The sequence below is a fragment of the Xenopus laevis genome, chromosome 6L (assembly GCF_017654675.1).
Source record: "Xenopus laevis strain J_2021 chromosome 6L, Xenopus_laevis_v10.1, whole genome shotgun sequence".
Taxonomy (NCBI): Eukaryota; Metazoa; Chordata; class Amphibia; order Anura; family Pipidae; genus Xenopus; species Xenopus laevis.
The window spans coordinates 107640402-107658811 of NC_054381.1; the positions used below are offsets into that span (position 1 = coordinate 107640402).

Genomic DNA, 18410 nt, shown 5'->3' on the forward strand with positions numbered 1-18410 from the left:
ATCGTACCCCTTCAGCCGTCACAATTACACGGAACATTCCCAAGCCGCACATTTATATCAACCCTGCGCTGACACCGTTTTACATTCCAATCCCCCCCCTCCCTTCCTTCCATTAGCAGCAACTTCTATTCCCTGATGTCACACAATGCTGAGTGCAGCTCCAAAGGATGAATTGGAACTAGCCACGCCCTTATGTGACATCATGCGCTCCCGCCCACATCTTGGTCACATGGCTGTGACATCTCTACTTCCTCAAAGCCACTCCATTCTAGCATCTTCCCTTCCCAATATGTCAGCTGCCGGATTCTGTTTCATTTTAGCTACAGGTAACAGCCGTGCCCGCTAAGCCTGAGCACTCACAGAGTGCAGCTCCTTCCCTGAGCTTCTCTTTAAATTGCAACCTCTACAGTTGCTGTTTTCTGTCATAAGCAATCACAGTTCCCTTCTGAAACCCACAGCATATATGCGTTCCACTGACTGGCCAGATTATTCCCTTATGTATCTCTGTATACGTTTATTGCTAGAGCACTGTGTGTTCATGCTGTATACAAATAGTAGTGGCATTAGCAGTATTCATGCAGAACTAGTGGCCTGGAGGGGAGAGACGCCCATGTCATGAGCAGCAGCATGCTTACCATTCATTTCCTTTGTTTTGCAGTCACTTCAACTTCCCTATTGGCTTCTGTCCCTGTGTCTGCATTTGTAGAAGATTTGGATGACTCGTAAGTAGAAACACCTTTGCTCATTTATGGTTGTCAATTTTACTTGTCTTCATTATATTCTGATCCATAGTCAGCATGCTGGGATTTGCAGTTCAGTATGAGCTGGTGTCATAAACAAGGAATCAGATAAATCAGTTAGGCAGCAGTCTTATATTTGTGTGTAGTGTGATATATGTTTGTGTAGTGTGATATATTCCTGTCTGATCAGATGTTTCTGATTATTCTGCAGTACAGATGAATGAGCTCCCACGTCCAGTTTACCTTTGCTACTGAGCAATGTATAAATGCACTCAGCAACCTGATTTCAAACAATGTGTTTATGGACTGGAAAATATCTGTGGTGCTTTCAGACAGTTACACATTCAAGTCAGAGGCAGTAGGTGAATTGTTGCTGAAAAGCACCCTATGTCCCATAAGTAGGGTTGCCACCTGGCCGATAAAAATGATGCTTGATGCCAATGTTATTAATAGGAAAAAACTGCAAGAATATAGGAAGGCTGGTATTTTTTTCCAGAAAATGTGGCAACCCTGCCTATAGTGAGTTGGGGAGGCAGAATGTTCAGGTGACAGCTCTCAATACGCTTTGTTTTAAAGGAGAAGGAAAGTCTGTTTGCACTTGGAGGTGCCAAATTTTAGCCACCCCCAAGTGATTGTATTTACTTACCTAAAACCCCGGCCGGTGTTCCTATCAGCAGAAAACTGCACTGGCTCTGTGTTCTTCCTCTTTGTTTGTGCGGCTACGCATGTGCAGTAGAGCAAAAAGCCAAACTTAAACTAAAAAGTCGGCTATTTCGTTCAACTACACACGCGTCTGCCCTGGGAAATTTGAAGAAAGAAGAAGCCGGAAGAAGATCGTTCGTGGTGCTCTCTGAAATAACCCCAGGCCGGTGCAGTTTTCTGCTGATAGGAGCACTGGCCCGGGGTTTCAGGTAAGTCAATACAATCACTCAGGGATGCCTCTATTTGGAAAGATGACTTTCCTTCTCCTTTAAAAAGAAAGAAATACCAAGGGCACTTGATACTAGGATGGCAGGGATAAAAATACATCAAAACTTATAATATTCCAAAATGAGTTGGCAGTCGGTATCAATAACAATTTGATACAAAGAAGTGCACGCTACCTTTAATTCTCTGTGGCATACGCGCATTTTCACTTCATGTTTCGGGTCAGAGCCCTTTCGCAAGTGTGCATACGGGCATTTTATTAGCTCATGCCTTCAGACAGAGAACAGTAGTCGACATTATGTCCCTCTCCACCTGTTCCAGCGCCTAATTCTACAGAACAGAAAGCACATGATGCATTGATTCACATGGGCAGTGACAGGTGGAGTGTTATAGTGCCAAGATCTGTCTGTCATGCTACTGTGCGTTCAGTAGTGCAGCACAGAAAATTCAAGAAACTCTATGGTTAGGAGCTAGTTATATCCTCATTTACCTGCTTTACTAGGTGTGCAGATATTGGAAACCCAATAACATAATTTCTGTATAATACACATAGCATCTGGTGGCACTGAACAGCATTGTATTGCAGCTTTTATCTGTTTGTACATTGCAGCACATTGTGTTACCACCAACTCGCCAATGTCAATGGGAAATGTTGTCTCTACATTGCAGAATACAGAAAATCCTATACATACACTCACCACTTAATGACTATTTCAATATCTGATACTTTTTTTTTTTTTACTTTAAATGTGCTTATTCTTTTCCAATGAAGCAGTGCAGCCTATGGTACATGTGGAGCCATTGAAATAAAGTATTCCAGAGAAATCACCATTTAACAGTGCCGGCATCTACCATAGGCAGAGCATCTCTCTTTCATAGAAATTTGAAGTGGCTGCAGGAAAGAAAGGAGTTTTGTCCACCACCCCCCCCCCCCCCTACGGTGGTCAAAATTCTGCTTCTGCCATATGCTCCAGGATTACTTATGTATAATAGGTTAACAATTAGTGATGTTTCTAGGCAGCTCATAATCTTCCTACGTGGCATAAGTCTTTAACTGAAATCACAGACTGACATTTGCTACTGACAGATTTGTCTCACTAATTCACGCCTGATTAAGTTATGTTAGATAGTGATCGTGAAGCTTCCGTAGTGCATGCTGAGCCTACCTACGAATAGACGATGGCTGCCTCGAAACACACTAGTAAGTCTGGGACAGCTCAGACTGTTATTTTTGGGATGTTTTACTAAGGTATAGACCTGACCGAATGGGACAGGAATTTGGTAGTCAGTACTATGGAACGGCTGTGTAGTGCAAAGGCAGACGTCTTAAAAAAACAAAGTGTAAAGGTTTCTAAAATGACTTTGCTTTAAAATTTGTATTTACTTTATACTATATAGTTACATAAGTAAAATGTATATTATAATAAGTTTCTACCCCAAGAACTGATTAATGTCCAGGCGTTTTGATCGGAGCTACTTGTAAGCGTGTTGATGTTTGTTTTTGGGCTGTTGAAAATTAAGTGCTATTCCATCACTCTCCAAACACTATGAATCCGGTTAATTGCTCCCGAAAGAGACTAATGTGAGTTTGTGTGTACTCACCTAGAAGGTAAACTTTACTGTTATAGTGGTGACCACTGTGAGAGACAAACAACCTCTGTACAGATGGACTGATGAATGGTTTGTAGAAACTGCTTCACAATGGGCCCATACATGGAATCATGTTTGATCAGTAAGACCGCTAACCATATTGTTAGACATGGCCTCCTTTAATTCTCTATGTTCTATCTGAGGCACACGCACAGCTAAGTGGTGGTAAGTGGCGGCAAATTCACATTATGTGCTCTTGAGGTGTGATGTTGGTGTGAACAGAAATTTTTTTTTTTTTGTAATTATTTATATAGTGCAAACACATTTACACAGCACTTTACAGGTATTGTTCTTCATTCTTTGCCCCAGTGAGGCTTCCAATCCTTCTCACATACAGAGTTGGGCCAATTTTATCAGAAGCCATTTAACCTATCCGTGTGTTTGGAGGACTAGCATCGAACTCATGACTCCAGTATTGCAGGGCAGAAGTGGTAGCCATTGAGCCACTGTGCTGCAAATATATTTGTTGCATCTAATAAATTAAAAATAAAACCATGCAAGCCCTAAGTTTGTGGTTTATGTTGATCTAATGTTTATGTTGGTCATTTACTTAGTTGGCAACAGTCCCTTGTAATATTAGTTTTGCTATTGGAAAATATACCAAGGCAAGAAGTACAGCATGACCCCTCAGTTTGTTTAAATGCCAATATCAAGAGAAGAAATTATATGGACACAAAAGAAGCCAGGTACAAACTTAAAGTATGTATATATTTGTAAAAAAAAGGCTATTTTTAAATATACAGTTTTGTTCAGATTTTCTCTTGCTAAAAACATTACTATTCTATCAATGTGCAGTAACTCAGTGTATCTATAGCTGCTTATTTAGATAAAAATGTTGAGAAGCTTATTGCTGTCCTTATAAAAGCAAGGGCAGTCTTTTTTCAGAGAGGGATTTAGGGTCGTGCAGTTCACTGTCTGCGTAATTAGTGCAACAAAGCGTTATGTTTCTGTGTTTTGACTGAAGGTTTTTTTTTTTTTAGCCGACTCATTATGTAATATGCATGAAAGGAGACAAATCTGATAACTGAAACCCCCCTAATATTGTAGGCAACAATGTATACTACATACCTCCCAACATTTTGGAAGTAAAAAGAGGGACAAAAAATGTTTTTCCGCACGTAGTGCAGCAATTTTTTGACCACACCCCTTTCTGTGGCCACACCCCCTAATTACCATGTTTGTTTTACAAAATTTGGCAGGTTATGAAAGTTTGGAAATATTTCTCCTTATCTAAACTGTGTTTTTGTGTCTCAAAATTGTTACAAAGTATCTTATTTGCACCTGTTAGCTGTTCTGGGCTCTCTGCTAAAAGCCAATTAAGTGAGAAACTTTGTTTCTTTTTCTGGCTGTTCAGTGCAGAGAAAAGAGGGACTTTCCAGTACAAATGAGGGACTGCGGGTTGAGCTGTCAAAAGAGGGACTGTCCCTCCGAAAAAGGGACAGTTGGGAGGTATGATACTATATGGTGCTGGTTTTACTTTTGGCTGTACAATTAGCCCATTGAGATTCCCTTGGATGTTCTCTGGTTCTTGCTTCAAAAGAAGGTTGGGCATGTCCTATGGGTCCCTGCTAGAAGCACATTAGGAGGGGGGCAGCCAATCACAGCCCTGCAGTCACATAAGCAAAGACAGCCTTCAGTTCCCTATCAGGTCATCCTAGCTGGTTGCTATCCTACAGTGCAGTGTGCTGAGTGCCGCCAGCTACCCTGCACAGCCTGGGAAAGGAAGCAGCAGGAGGTGGAACAGATGGGCGGGGTTAGTAGGGTTTTTGCTGAAATTTTCAAGAAAGTGACCAGAAACACAACTTTTTAAATCAAATTTCTTCTATATCTAAACGAGTTTAATGCACTGGTAAATTCCTGTTTTTTTTTTTTTTTACATATGTCCCCTTCCTTTTAAATGATAACATGACTATTCAAATCACTACTTTTTTAGTTTAAAGGTGAAATAAAAGTGTCATTGTTTGCTGAAGACCTCAGAAGCTGTGACTGCACTCTGTTAATGAACATTTTTCTGCTGAGAATATTCTTAGTAAAGCACATGCTTATACTACTTGGAATAGCTGTTTTAAGATAGCCAAAGTTTTGTATAACTTTAGTATAAGCTGCAAAGTGGGCTTTTCCTATAACCCAGGTGCCATTCTTGTAGAACGTTCGCCATAATAATTATAGGTCACCAGGAAGCATTGTTAAAGTGCTGCCTAATTGCAGATATGTTTATCTTTATATCATACTAGAGGATATGGGATGTTTCTTTTTTTTTTTCTTTTTTTTTATTGTAAATAAACATAAGGAGAATCTTTTTTTAGAAAATCAGTAAAAAAAAATACCTCTCATCTAGAAAAATAGTCTAAGCAGGATCATTTGAGCTTTAGCACCGGCTGCTAGATTCAGTGCATGTTGTAAGGCACAGGCTGCACTCTGACCCCCTGCTTTGTAAATAAGCATTAAGACTTAAGGCACACAGGTCTGTGCATCAGCTTTTCTCTGCAAGTGAAGGAAAGCCAGTCTACTCCCATCCACCTGGAGCAGATATCCGCATGAAAATGCCTGCACATACGTCCGTGTAGTTTCAGGAAGGAGCACATGGGGGTGCAATGGTGGAGAAAATGCACAGCACAAATGCCATTAGCCCAAGGGGATCAATTTTGCACCCCATAGTGCCCTAGCACTTGTGACAATGGACTTGGTAAATTAAATCTCTTTCCCAGTGATCCTCATCCCCTTTCCACATATCCCTTGCTACTCTAATATTGAGCACCAGTTAAAGGGACCTGTCACCCAGACATAAAAATCTATTTACAGTAATAAAAGTTCTTTGAGAATTAAACATAAAACCCAACACTTTTTTTTTTTTTTTTTTATTAAAACATACATACCTGCTTTAAATATGTTTAAAAATCTGAGCTGTCAATCATATTTTGCCTGCCCTGCCTTTATGCCTCAGGCATAGAGGTGGGGCAGACAATTACTTTCCATTCTGCACTTCCTAGATGTGACTTCACCCCTCTTATCCTCCCTCCCTCCTTAAGGTCTATCATTGTGTAGCCTGTGCATGGGCATGTGCACTGGGTTTCCACTGGTACATACACAAGACTTTGGGGTGATACAAAACTTTTTTTTATAATAGTGTCCACAATATGGCAACTGCCTGCTTGCTGTGATTGTGGATTCCCAGACTAAAGAAAACAAGATTTAAAATAATTTATATAGTTTAAGTAAAGTTTCTTTTGCTCTGCTAACAGGATAGAAAAGGGTGACAGGTCCCCTTTAAACACAGAGGGCAGCTGACACCTAAGCTTGCAGACACAAAGCTTGCCTCTGCAAAATACTCTATAGCTTTTTTTGTGCATGTTTACACCTGAGTAAAATATCCAGGCAACTCTATGCTAATAATTCCACTGCCATCTCGCAGATTGTTTTCCCTCTGGTTTATGATAGAAACAGATAAATTCATTTATAAAACAAATTTGTAAAGGTAAAGGGGCCCATGTGTGCCAGAAAATATTGTACACGTTTTACTACTCTCATTTGCTAACCATGCAAAAGTTATTGAGAGTAAAACATTTTTTGACTATATTGCTCACCTGCAGCCATCACTTTCACCTATTTGCTAAAGATGACTGAATATATAGTAAATTGCCATGTTCTTACATCAGCATGTGGCTCAGGTGGTTGAGCCGGGCAGAGTCAAGTGTTTCACGGCTGTGGGATAAAGCTGGGCTGTATACTGGCTGTAGCCCCAGGGACACCTGACATGCTGTTGGAGAAGAGGTTTTTAGATATTTTGGGTTGAAGCTCCCCGTAGATTTGGCAGAGCCATTTATAGAAAGGTACAGACATATCAAAATGCTGTAAAAATGCAAATCTTAAAGTGGTAGTCCATCTTATTGAATTTCTAGTATGTTGTAGAATGTCCTGTTTTTAGCAACTATTCATTGGGTGGTCTTTTTTTGTCTTTTTTTTTTTTTTCGCTCTTTTGCTTCTCTCCAGCTTTCAAGGGGGCTCCATGCCCCCCACAGCCAAAAAATGTAATTGCAAGTCTACAATTGTATTGTTATTGTTACTTTATACTTAATTTTCTATTCAGGCATAGGGTATGTTGGCCAAAAGGGTAATTTTTTTCCAAGTTGTCTCAGAATCTCACTACCTACATTGTATTAAAAGTTAATTGTTTTCTACCCCCTTAATGAATAAATACCCCAATAATACCATATATGGAGAAAAGTAAAGCAAAACTTGTATTATTTTGAATCTGTCCATAAGTCATAGAATAGATAAGCTAACATGCTTCAATTGCTGTTCTTCTGCTTGTAATATGTATGCTGTATTGAGAGAACCATGACAATATACACAATAGACCAATACCATTAGATCTATATATTGCCCCACAAAGAAGCACTGATTTTTGTCAGAGATCTCTGGTGGGTTGAGCTTGCAATTACTATCTGTGCCAAACTGAAAAGAAAATGCCTTACTAATAACCGCTCTGAACATACATTTTGCATGTGTCTCTTTCACCAGTAGGCAAGAACATATATAACATAAGGAAACTTCTGAGTTGCCAGTGACCATATGGCTACTTTGATTAACATAATTTTTTTTACTTTTTTCATTGTCATTGAGTTTGATTAACAACTCCATAATTTTGTGAATCATTTTGTGTAACAGCTCTTGTGTTTCAGCCATGTGTGGTTTCATTAATGGTGGAGAGGGTAATGATGTGTGCAATATATTGTAAAGCATCATGGTACATTGAGAATAGAATACTTCATGGGATAATAGTATTGGGAAAAAAATCTATTAGAAACACATGCCATAGGAATATTTAAACTAGCAATAGCAGTTTCTTAACAGCTATTTGTTCTTTTGTAAGGGTCTTGCACATAATGCTGGCTGCTGTAAATTTGGCCATAGTGGATATGAGTTACAGAATAGCATCTTATGTTTTTCATTGGCAATGCACAATAGTCTTCTGCATTTGTCCAGAAACACACAATTTTTTCCTGAGAACAGCTATGATATATTACTCTTTAAAGCCATACTATTTGCTTAGTATCTAGCCCCAAGGTTCATGCTGTTACAGTCCCTTCTGGTATAACAAATGTTACCCATGTTTATTTGCTAAATAGACACTGATGTTTTACTAGTTATGGTTTGTTCATACATGTATATTTTCTCTATATATTTGCGTTCATAATCATGATTGAGAGATGCCATACCCCTGGTTGCTTCTTAATTGGCTAAATTAAGAAGAAAACAATGATGACCATAAAGGTGCTTCCTTTTATATTGAAGATAGTTGAGAATGTCCAATATATGCAATAGGGTAAATCTCACATTTAAGGGGCAGACTTATCAATGGTCGAAGTGAATTCGTGGGAATTTTCGAAGTAAAAAAAAAATTCGAAATTTGAAGTAATTTTTTGCATACTTCGACCATCGAATAGGATACTACGACTTCAAATTCAATTCGAAGTAATATAGTTTGAATATTGGACCATTTGATAATCGAAGTACTGTCTCTTTAAAAAACCTTCGAGTTCAATACTTAGTCAAATTAAACCTGCCGAAGTGCTATGTTAGCCTATGGGACCCTCTCCAGGGGTAGGCAACCTGAGGCTCCAGAGCCTCATGCGGCTCTTCATCCTGCTTGCTGCGGCTCGGGTCGGCTAGACAGCCCTCGCACCTGCTGGCGGCTGCTTGAGTGTGTTACCGGGTAAGTTAACAGTTAGCTTACCGCAGTCGCACACTCAGGAAGCCGTCAGCAAGTGTGAGGGCTGTATAGACGTCCCAGGAGTGACAGGCAAGACCGAGCCGCAGCAAGATGATTCATCATGATCCTTACCGCGGTCACACACGCAAGACAAGAGAGGGAAGATCAGCATTGAACTTCAGAAACAGAAGTCACATTAAACAGATGAGAACACTAGTATTTAATAGGGCTATTCAGTGTTTAATTTATTTCAAAGTAGGCCTACACATACACACTGCACTTCTGTTTGTATTCTGTTGTTGTAATATTTAAAATTGAAAAAAGGTTAAAACTTTTAAAAGTTTATAATCTGTTTTATGTTTTGCGGCTCCAGACTATTTTTCTTTAGTGGAAGAGGGAGCAAAATGGCTCTTTTGATAGTAAAGGTTGCTGACCCCTGTTCTAGAGCAGTTTTCTAAGTTTCTTGAAGTCGAAGAAAAATTGTTGGATCGATGAAATCCTTCGAATTGTTAGATTTAAACTATTTAATAGTTCAATTTTACTTTTACCACAGAATAGCCAAATTCGATGAAAATTTTTTTCGAATTCGAAGTATTTTAATTCGATGGTCGAATTTCGAAGTATTTTTAACTTCGAAATTCGACCGTTGATAAATCTGCCCCTCAGTGTAATGCAAAAATGTATTGTTGTAGCAATGCACAATATGTTGGCGCTCTAAAAATACATGTTAATAATAAGTATAATTGTTCTCCCCACTTTCTAAACTATTGTCTTTGTTTGTATATCATGTCTTACATCCAATTTCCTTTTTTTTTTTTTTCAAATTAGATTTAAAGAAAACAGAAAGGATGATATCTGGCTTGTTGATGTAAGTACATAATTTAGTTTTAACGTTTAAATTACTGCATGGGTCAACCGTGTAATGAAGATATTGGCAAATATTTAGCAAACCAAGCATTGTTATCTTCAGTGACCCAACAGTACTTAATGGATATGTTTCACCCATATTCAGTAGATCAGGTTGCCTAAAATTAGTTTAGAAATATGGGCCCAGCAATCTGGATTCCAAGTGCTTGGCTTTCAGAATTACTGCCAGGAACATTGCTAAAAAAGTGTTAAAAAAACAAGACAAATTAACGCTTTTATTAAATGTTTTTAAATGATTATATACAAGTGCAACAAAATGCTCACGATTACTGTGCTTCTCTCTTGTATTTTAAAGTGGACATGTCACCCAGACACACAAGGCTGTATAATAAAAGTCCTTTTGAAATTCAATTTCTATTTTTTATTAAAGCATTCATAGCTGTTGTAAGCTCATGTAAAAATCTCAGCTGTCAATCAAATAGGCATAGGCCTTAGGCATAGAGACGGGGCAGACAATTACCTTCCATTCAGCATTCCTAGATGTCACTACTCTCCACACATAGCCCCATTCTCCTCATTGTTTAATTGTGTAGCCAGTGTATGGGGATGGACATCAGGTCCCCTATTCTGGTGCACAAATAAGATTCTGAGATGATGCAAAGCTTGCCTTAACAGTGTCCACAAAATGGCTTCCGCTTGCTATAATTATGAATAGCCAGACTGAAGGAAACCAGATTGAAATAATTTATATAGTGTAATTAAAGTTCATGTTGCTTGACTAATGTGATAAAATAGGATTTTGAATATTTTTTTTCGGTTAAGGGTCCCGCTTAATCTTCTTATTTCAAACAAAATTGTTGAACTTCGATGCATGCAGTATTGATTCAAACTCTTGAGACCTGTATCCAATTTCTGTTTATTGTTAAATAAAATACACAACCTTAAGATTCTCTTAAGTTTGATTTTATTGCCTTGTGTCTTTGGCATGCGGATGGGAATGTTTTTGGGCTTAGGTTTGTATTGCTGCATCATAGTAAGGGTTTTTTAATAATGTGTGTGTTATGCTAGTGGCCCACTGTCAAAACTTCTGTACACTGAATTTGTGTGCGTTCTTAATGAAAAATATGCTTTATTTGCTTTTAGTTTTATGCACCTTGGTGTGGTCATTGTAAGAAGCTTGAACCCGTCTGGAATGACGTTGGTATTGAAATAAGGAGTAGCGGCTCACCCATTCGAGTTGGAAAAATGGATGCTACGGTTCACTCAAGTTAGTGTCTCACACCTATAACATTTTGAAACTGCTGAACCAATGACGATGGCTCTGTTTTAATCTGTTTCAAAGACATAATTTATAATTTAGACAGCCAATTAGCAGAGTCTTATTTACAAATATTCAATATTATTTTAAAAAGAGGTGACAGACTTGGATGCTATCACATTTAACTATTTTTTTTCTAAGCTGGAATGATTTGTTCTAGAGCAGAAAAGATTTGTCCAGATCCCCGCTTGCATAATGTTTCTGAGGGTTATAAGAGCTCCTATCCAACAAAGTAATTGGATACATTTTGATGAACTAATACATGTACATTGATAAATGTGTCAGTGGGTTAAAAACTTTCCAGACTGTTATGAACATTTTCCTGACCATGAAAGAAGTGTTAATAAGGGGTCTATTTTTCATGCTGTGTAAGAGTGGAGTGAAGCATTGAGTGATGTTGCTCATAGCAACCAATCAGATCTTTGCTTTTGTTTTCTATTTATTGAAATCTAATTGCTGACATCACCGGTAATGCTTTGCTTCATGTTTTACACATCAGGATAAATAGACACCTAATAAATGTACTCATATTTAAGTTGCTGAGAATTTGTGGATCACCCTCTTCTCCTCCAGTCAGCTTGGCCTGCGCGACACTGTCCTGTCCTGGTCCTTTTCTTACCTCACTAATGGTTCCTTCAGTGTCTCCTACAATGGAGTATCATTTTCTCCCCTACCTCTTTCTGTTGGTGTTCCTCAAGGCTCTGTCCTGGGCCCTTCTTATTCTACCTGTATGCTTCCTCCCTCGGCAAACTAATCAACTCGTATGGTTTCCACTACCACCTCTATACTGGCAATACTCCGATCTATCTCTGCTCTCTTGATATCAGCCCAGAACTCCTAACTCGGGTCTCCTCCTGCCTGTCCGCTATCTCTACTTGGATGTCTCAACACTACCTTAAATTAAACCTCTCTAAAATGGAAATGGTTCTCTTTGCTCAAACTAAGACCCGTAGCATCCCGGAAGTATCCATCACAGCTAACAATTCCACTATCACCCTGTCTCCCCAGGCCCGGTGCCTTGGGCTTATCCTATACTCTGCCCTGTCCTTCACTCCTCATATCCAGTCGCTTATCAAATCATGTTACTTCCACCAAAGGAACATCTCCAAAACACGATCATTTATCTCCCAAGATACTGCCAAAATTCTTATTCACTCTCTCTTCATATCACGTCTAGACTACTTTAACTCCCTTTTAATCGGCCTTCCTCGCGAGAGATTGTCACCTCTCCAGTCCGTAATGAAAACTGCCGAGAGGCTCATAAACCTCAGCAACTGCTCCTCCTCTGCCATGCCACTCTGACAATCCCTGCATGGGCTTCCGCTACCTTTCAGAATAAAATTCAAATTAATGACCCTGACATTCAAAGCACGTCATAACTTTGCCACACACTACATCTATAAACTTTGGTTGTGCTGTATGTAAATATTCTACGTATGTAATTTATGTGATTTAGTTGTATAAACACATTTACTTTACAGTGATGCGCTATATGTTTGCTCTCTATAAATACATAATAATAATACTACTATTATAGTATTTCTCTGTCTGGCTGAATTTTCAGCCACCTTGTTTATCTGGCTGCTTACTTTATTTTACAGATGAGAGTTAATACATATTCTGTGTTAAAGGGAATATGGTCCTGATCTAAATGATGTATGCTTATAAAAAAGATATGTACCTATAATTCTAATCAGCCAAGATTTATTAGAAGAGCTGGGTTATGTTATAGTTAATGTAAATCTTTAGTTTTAAGCATCAAACATTTTTCTAGGTCTGAGATGAGTCAACCTTTCCCTACCCAGATACTTATTCATGTGCATTGGTTGAGAATTCTCCTGCATTCTTTTCTCTGCTTTTTGCTGTGGTCATTTAAAGAGCATAGTCGGATGACATTCAGAAAGTGGTAGGTTTTCCACTCCCACGTAAATAAACTCTGTGATTTCTGCCAATAATCTGTTTCAATTTATCATTTAACCACTAAATATACAGGAAGTAAAGCGTTGGCAGCTTGTATTACTTTGCAAAGCCGAATTTTTGTTTCCCAAATATCACAAATAGGGAGAAGTTGGGGGGGGGGCATGTTTTCATCATCATCGTTATCATCATTATCATATTTTAATTTTTTTTTTGTTTTTACAAATGAGGTGCGTTCATGTGTTTTAGTTTTTAATGGATTTAGGGATAAGATCTCTCCTAAAACGAGATGGGAAGGGCCAAATGTAAGCCCCTTCCAGTGATTATAATTGCTTACCTGTGATCTTCCACCTCTTCATTCTTCTCTGTGGCCTGGGTGGGTGCACATGTGCCGTAAGGTAAAATTCCAGTTCACCTTTTCACTACTGCACATACACACCTGGACTATAACAGAAAAAAGGTTTAAAAAGAAGATGGCAGCATGGCACCTCTGCAGCAGGACCCAGGGCCAGTGAGTTTTCAGATAACAGGAGCACTGCCTGGGGTCTAAGATAAGCGAGTCTAATCTCTGCGATATGCCTAACATTTTGTCACTTCCCACGCTCCGTGATTATCCAAAAACGTATATGCAGATCAGCGCCTACGGCAACAGAGAAAGAAACAGGAAAACAATAGGTTTCCATATCACACCAACACCCAGTGTCCAGGTGTATTTCCCCTTTAAATTTCCACTGTTATTGGTGACATGCAAAGTTTTTCCAATTTTTCCACCACCATTTGGCTGGATTGCCTACTTACAAACTGTAGGTATAGTATATGGCTCGTAGTGTTTAGCAGGTCTCTCCTTCCTTCTCCTGTCAGCTCCTCATGTTCCCATAGAGAGATATAAAGCCAGGATAGTGTGGCACCATTTATTAAAAAGTATAAAAAAGTTTAAAACAAATTTGCACTCACATTTAGTGTGAAGAATGATCGCACATAGGAAAAGATATTTGCACAGGTTGCACTCTCAATCTAGGGGCCCTGCCGGTGTGTGTATCCCCCTCGTGGCTCTTCCTGTGTTTCCTGTGTGACGTCACTTCCAGCCCAGTGATTATACCTTTCTTTCTCCTTTATGGGTAATTAAATACTTATCCATATATTTATATTTTTAAGTACATAATCTTAACTATTGTGTGTATTATGTCATTAGAAGAAACAAAATGTAGTTATGTTCTTACTGTATAATTTTAATATATGACTTGTTCCCCATAGGACTGTGATTGAAAATCATCAAACAATCAAGGTAATATTGATACCTGTTCTATTTTTCAGGTATTGCTTCAGAATTTGGAGTCAGAGGATTTCCAACAATAAAGGTGTAAGTGGCTTAGGTTTTATACCCTGTTCTCCTAAAAGCATAGTCCTGTGCTTGACTGAGGGTGTCGGCAGCCCTCTGTCAGTGGCATCATTTATATATATATATATATATATATATATATATATATATATATATATATATATATATATATATATATATATTGTACAAAAATGGACAGCACTCACGTATGCAAAAGGTTATATTAATGTGAAAAAAGCATATACATCACCATATGTGTACACATTTTGTAGCGACTTTTCGAGCCAGTTTAGGCTCTTTCTCAAGCCACGTTTTCGAGCCAGTTATATATATATATATATATATATATATATACGCCCACTGCCTAGCGTTTTTTTGATTCAAGTTTGGCACCTTTTCTTGACACTTATATGTATGTTTGTAGTTTTGCTTGCACCTCCTGATGACGGCTCACGTGTAAGAGCCGAAACGTTGAGAATAAATATCGTCTTTTTTCACAAGACCTATGAGTGCGGATTGTTTACTACTATATATGATAGGGTGTTTGGGAAACACCATTGTTTTAGAGGAAAATGCATTGAAAAGAGTGCATTTAAACTGCATGATATATGTTGCAAAGGAATACTCCGCTCAGGTAGGGTTAAAGAGATACTGACACCATACATTAAACCTTTTTTCATCTATTATAATATTGGCTTTGAATGCTACTTATAATTTTCCCATAAAGTATTTGCCCAGTGTTTTTACATTACCTGTCTGACTCCCTGTGTTCATCTATGAGGGGGCTGCCATATTTGTGCAGCAGGAATCCGTTAGCATTAGAAACTTTAACTGACAGGCTGAGATGGGACAGTCAGGTTGGCAAAACAGTCAGGTGTAGGAACTTCAAGTAACAATTACTTACAAAAACAAACCACTCAGCAAAAAACAATCAACACGACCTATAGGTAACTTTTAATGTACATTCATATTTTAAAAAGTAGTTTTTTAGTGTCAGTATCTTTCAGGCAGTTTATTTTCACAAATAAATAAAATAAACAGTACAAAATAAATTCCTTGCCACTTAATGGACTTCTAACTTAAGCTAGCCATAGATGTGCAGATTTACCTTCGTATCGAACGAATGATCGTTCGGTGCCATCTCCCGACCTGCCACTAACTGTTCGGATCAAATAAAGTAGTAAAAGAACAGATCAGACATGTTCTGCCCCTGACAGAAATCGTACCAAAGTTATGTCCGACAAAAGCTGTTGACAGCCTCCCACTGATATTATCGGTAGCCGACAGAAATGTTCTAACCTGTACGACCTATCACCATGACACGAAAAGTGTCAGGACACTCCACACACAGCCCGAAAATCGTACGAAACTGAGATTCGTACGGTCAAATCTTTGCATCTATGGCCAGCTTAACACAGGTTAGTTGTCCTAAATAACCAAGAGTAGGCCTACAGCTTATCTCCCAAAACAAAGAATATCCAAAACAAATCCCAAACATTGTGATCATTTCAAGCTTCTCCGTGAGCTCACACAGGGAGCTTTTCTGTGTCTTTTCCCCCAGACAGAAGCCCTCCCTTCAAGCTTGAGCTGCCTTTTTAATTATTTACCTAAGATACCTCAGGTAGACCTAAAACACCTGGGCTGGACTAGCAGTCCCAAAACCACTCTGTTAGGAACCTGGAAGATATGTAGGCTTCGTTCTGGACTCTCCGAGGCATCCTGATGGTGACCTGACCACAGTAAAGGGGTGGTTCACCTTTAAGTTAACTTTTAGTATTTTATAGAATGGCTAATTCCAAACAACTTTTCAATTGGTTTTCATTGTTTAGTTTTTTATAGGTTTTGAATTATTTACCTTCTGACTTTTTCCAGCTTTCAAATGGGGGTTACTGACCCCATCTAAAAAAACAAATGCTCTATAAGGCTACAAATGTTTTGTAAATGCTACTTGTTATTACTCATTTTTTTATTCAGGCCTCTTGTCTCTTGTTCAAATTAATGCATGGTTGCTATAGTAATGTGGACCCTAGCAAGCAGATTGCTGAAATTGCAAACTGGAGAGCTGCTGAATAAAAAGCTAAATAAATTGATAACCACAAATTATAAAAAATGAAAACCAATTGTAAGGTGTCTCAAAATATCACTCTCTAAATCATAATAAAAGTTAACTCAAAGGTGAATAACCCCTTTAAACAATAGGTAAAGCCTGTTCACAACTCTTCCAAAACTGTTGGGGTATGTTTGAAGTGCTGCTATGTATAAATTCTAAATCAGTATAGACTAAGCAGCTGTAAAAATTATGAGTGTATAATGTATGTAAAATGAGAAAAACATTAGTGTTAACAAACGTCCACATTTTCCTTATGGTCAATAAACTGCTAAATCTGAAATGATCTGTAACTTACATTTTACAATTACAGGTTGAAAGGGGATATGGCTTATAACTACAGAGGTCCAAGAACAAAGGAGGATATAGTTGAGTTTGCAAACAGAGTTGCTGGGTAAGTACTTGTATGGTCGCAGTGTAAAGTTGAATTGTTAAATAATATTGTAAAAATCACATTTTCTTTCTCCTTTTTCATAAAATACTTGAATTATTATTTCTGAACTGATACATAACTACTTCACACTGTTGGTCTGCTGTATCTTGCTTGGCACAGGCAAATACGTATGTGTACCCATAGATTTATGTTCTCTACAGTACCTGTAAAGGCTAATGGCCAGGAAAGTACCATTTGTTCCTGCAGGAGCTATCAGTAGTTATTTATATACAGGTTGCAAATCTGTTCTCTGATTTTGACACTACAGGGCTAACAACACGATAAAAGTCAAAAGTTAGTGTATTTTTTCTTTGCATAAATAACCTTTGCCTTTGGTATGTTTGTAAGTACAACAAAGATTGAAGGAGCAAAGAGGCCAATAGAGCAGACCTAGCTGCTTATAAACTGCAGTGGCAATAAATACACTATTAGCTAGGTCTGCTCTCACAGCCTGTTTGCTTCTTCAGTGTTTGTTATCTTTCCCACAAAGTTTATATCCCTCTTAGTCCTATTCTTCTCTTCAGTGGCATGCAAAGTGCAGCCTCAACTGACACAATGGGGTTTATTCCCTGTGCATAGATGGTTTTAGAGCAAATGAAAGCATTTTCTTTGGTAAAATTAACAGAAACATTTGCCAGTACCCAAATTTATGTCCTGTGGCCAGATGTTCCTTTTTTTTACATACTTAGCCCACAAAGCTGTTCTCCCATGCACAAGTCATAAATAAAACATCATCCACTTAAAGAAAATATCATTACACCTGCTACAGGTATGGGAACCAGTGTCCGGAAACCCTTTATCCAGAAAGCTCCAAATTACGGTATGGTTGTCTCCCATAGACTCCATTCCATCCAAATAAGCCAAATTCTATGTTATAATAAAATAGTACATTTTACTTGATTCATACTAAGATATAATTGATTCTTATTGGAAGCAAAACCAGTCTATTCGCTTTATTTAGTGTTTACATGATTTTTTAGCAGACTTAAGATATTAAGATCCAAATTATGGAAAGATCCATTATACGGAAAACCCCAGGTCCAGAGCATTCTGGATAACTGGTCCCATACCTGTACTCCAGCAGATGCATTTCTATTTTTTATTGATATAATATAATATTGATATAATGAATACTTGTAATTGTAGGCCAGTAATCCGTCCACTTCCCAGCCAACAGATGTTTGATCATGTTCAAAAACGTCATCCAGTACTTTTTGTATATGTTGGTGTAGACTCAACGCTAAAGGTATGCAATTCATTTCACTTGCATATAAAATTGGTCTCCCCTTGTAACAGGGTTTTTTTTTTGTTTTTTTAAAGCTGTGCTTGTATATAATTGGGGGTTTGAAATTGGCAAAATTTCGTATACTAAAGGCAAAATAAATGAAATAAATAAAAT

The 18410-nt window shown here is 38.2% G+C and overlaps 1 protein-coding gene across 1 annotated transcript in view; it reads left to right on the plus strand.

Moving 5' to 3' along the window:
* The first annotated feature begins 243 nt into the window (after positions 1–243).
* tmx3.L (thioredoxin-related transmembrane protein 3 L homeolog) overlaps positions 244–18410 on the plus strand; it is a 37834-nt gene continuing 19667 nt past the window's right edge. Inside the window, 7 exon segments of the mRNA NM_001095849.1 lie at positions 244–326; positions 659–722; positions 9859–9898; positions 11041–11164; positions 14447–14492; positions 16892–16972; positions 18158–18257. Of these exon segments, the coding sequence (NP_001089318.1) occupies positions 290–326; positions 659–722; positions 9859–9898; positions 11041–11164; positions 14447–14492; positions 16892–16972; positions 18158–18257 (492 nt within the window). The 5' untranslated portion in view covers positions 244–289.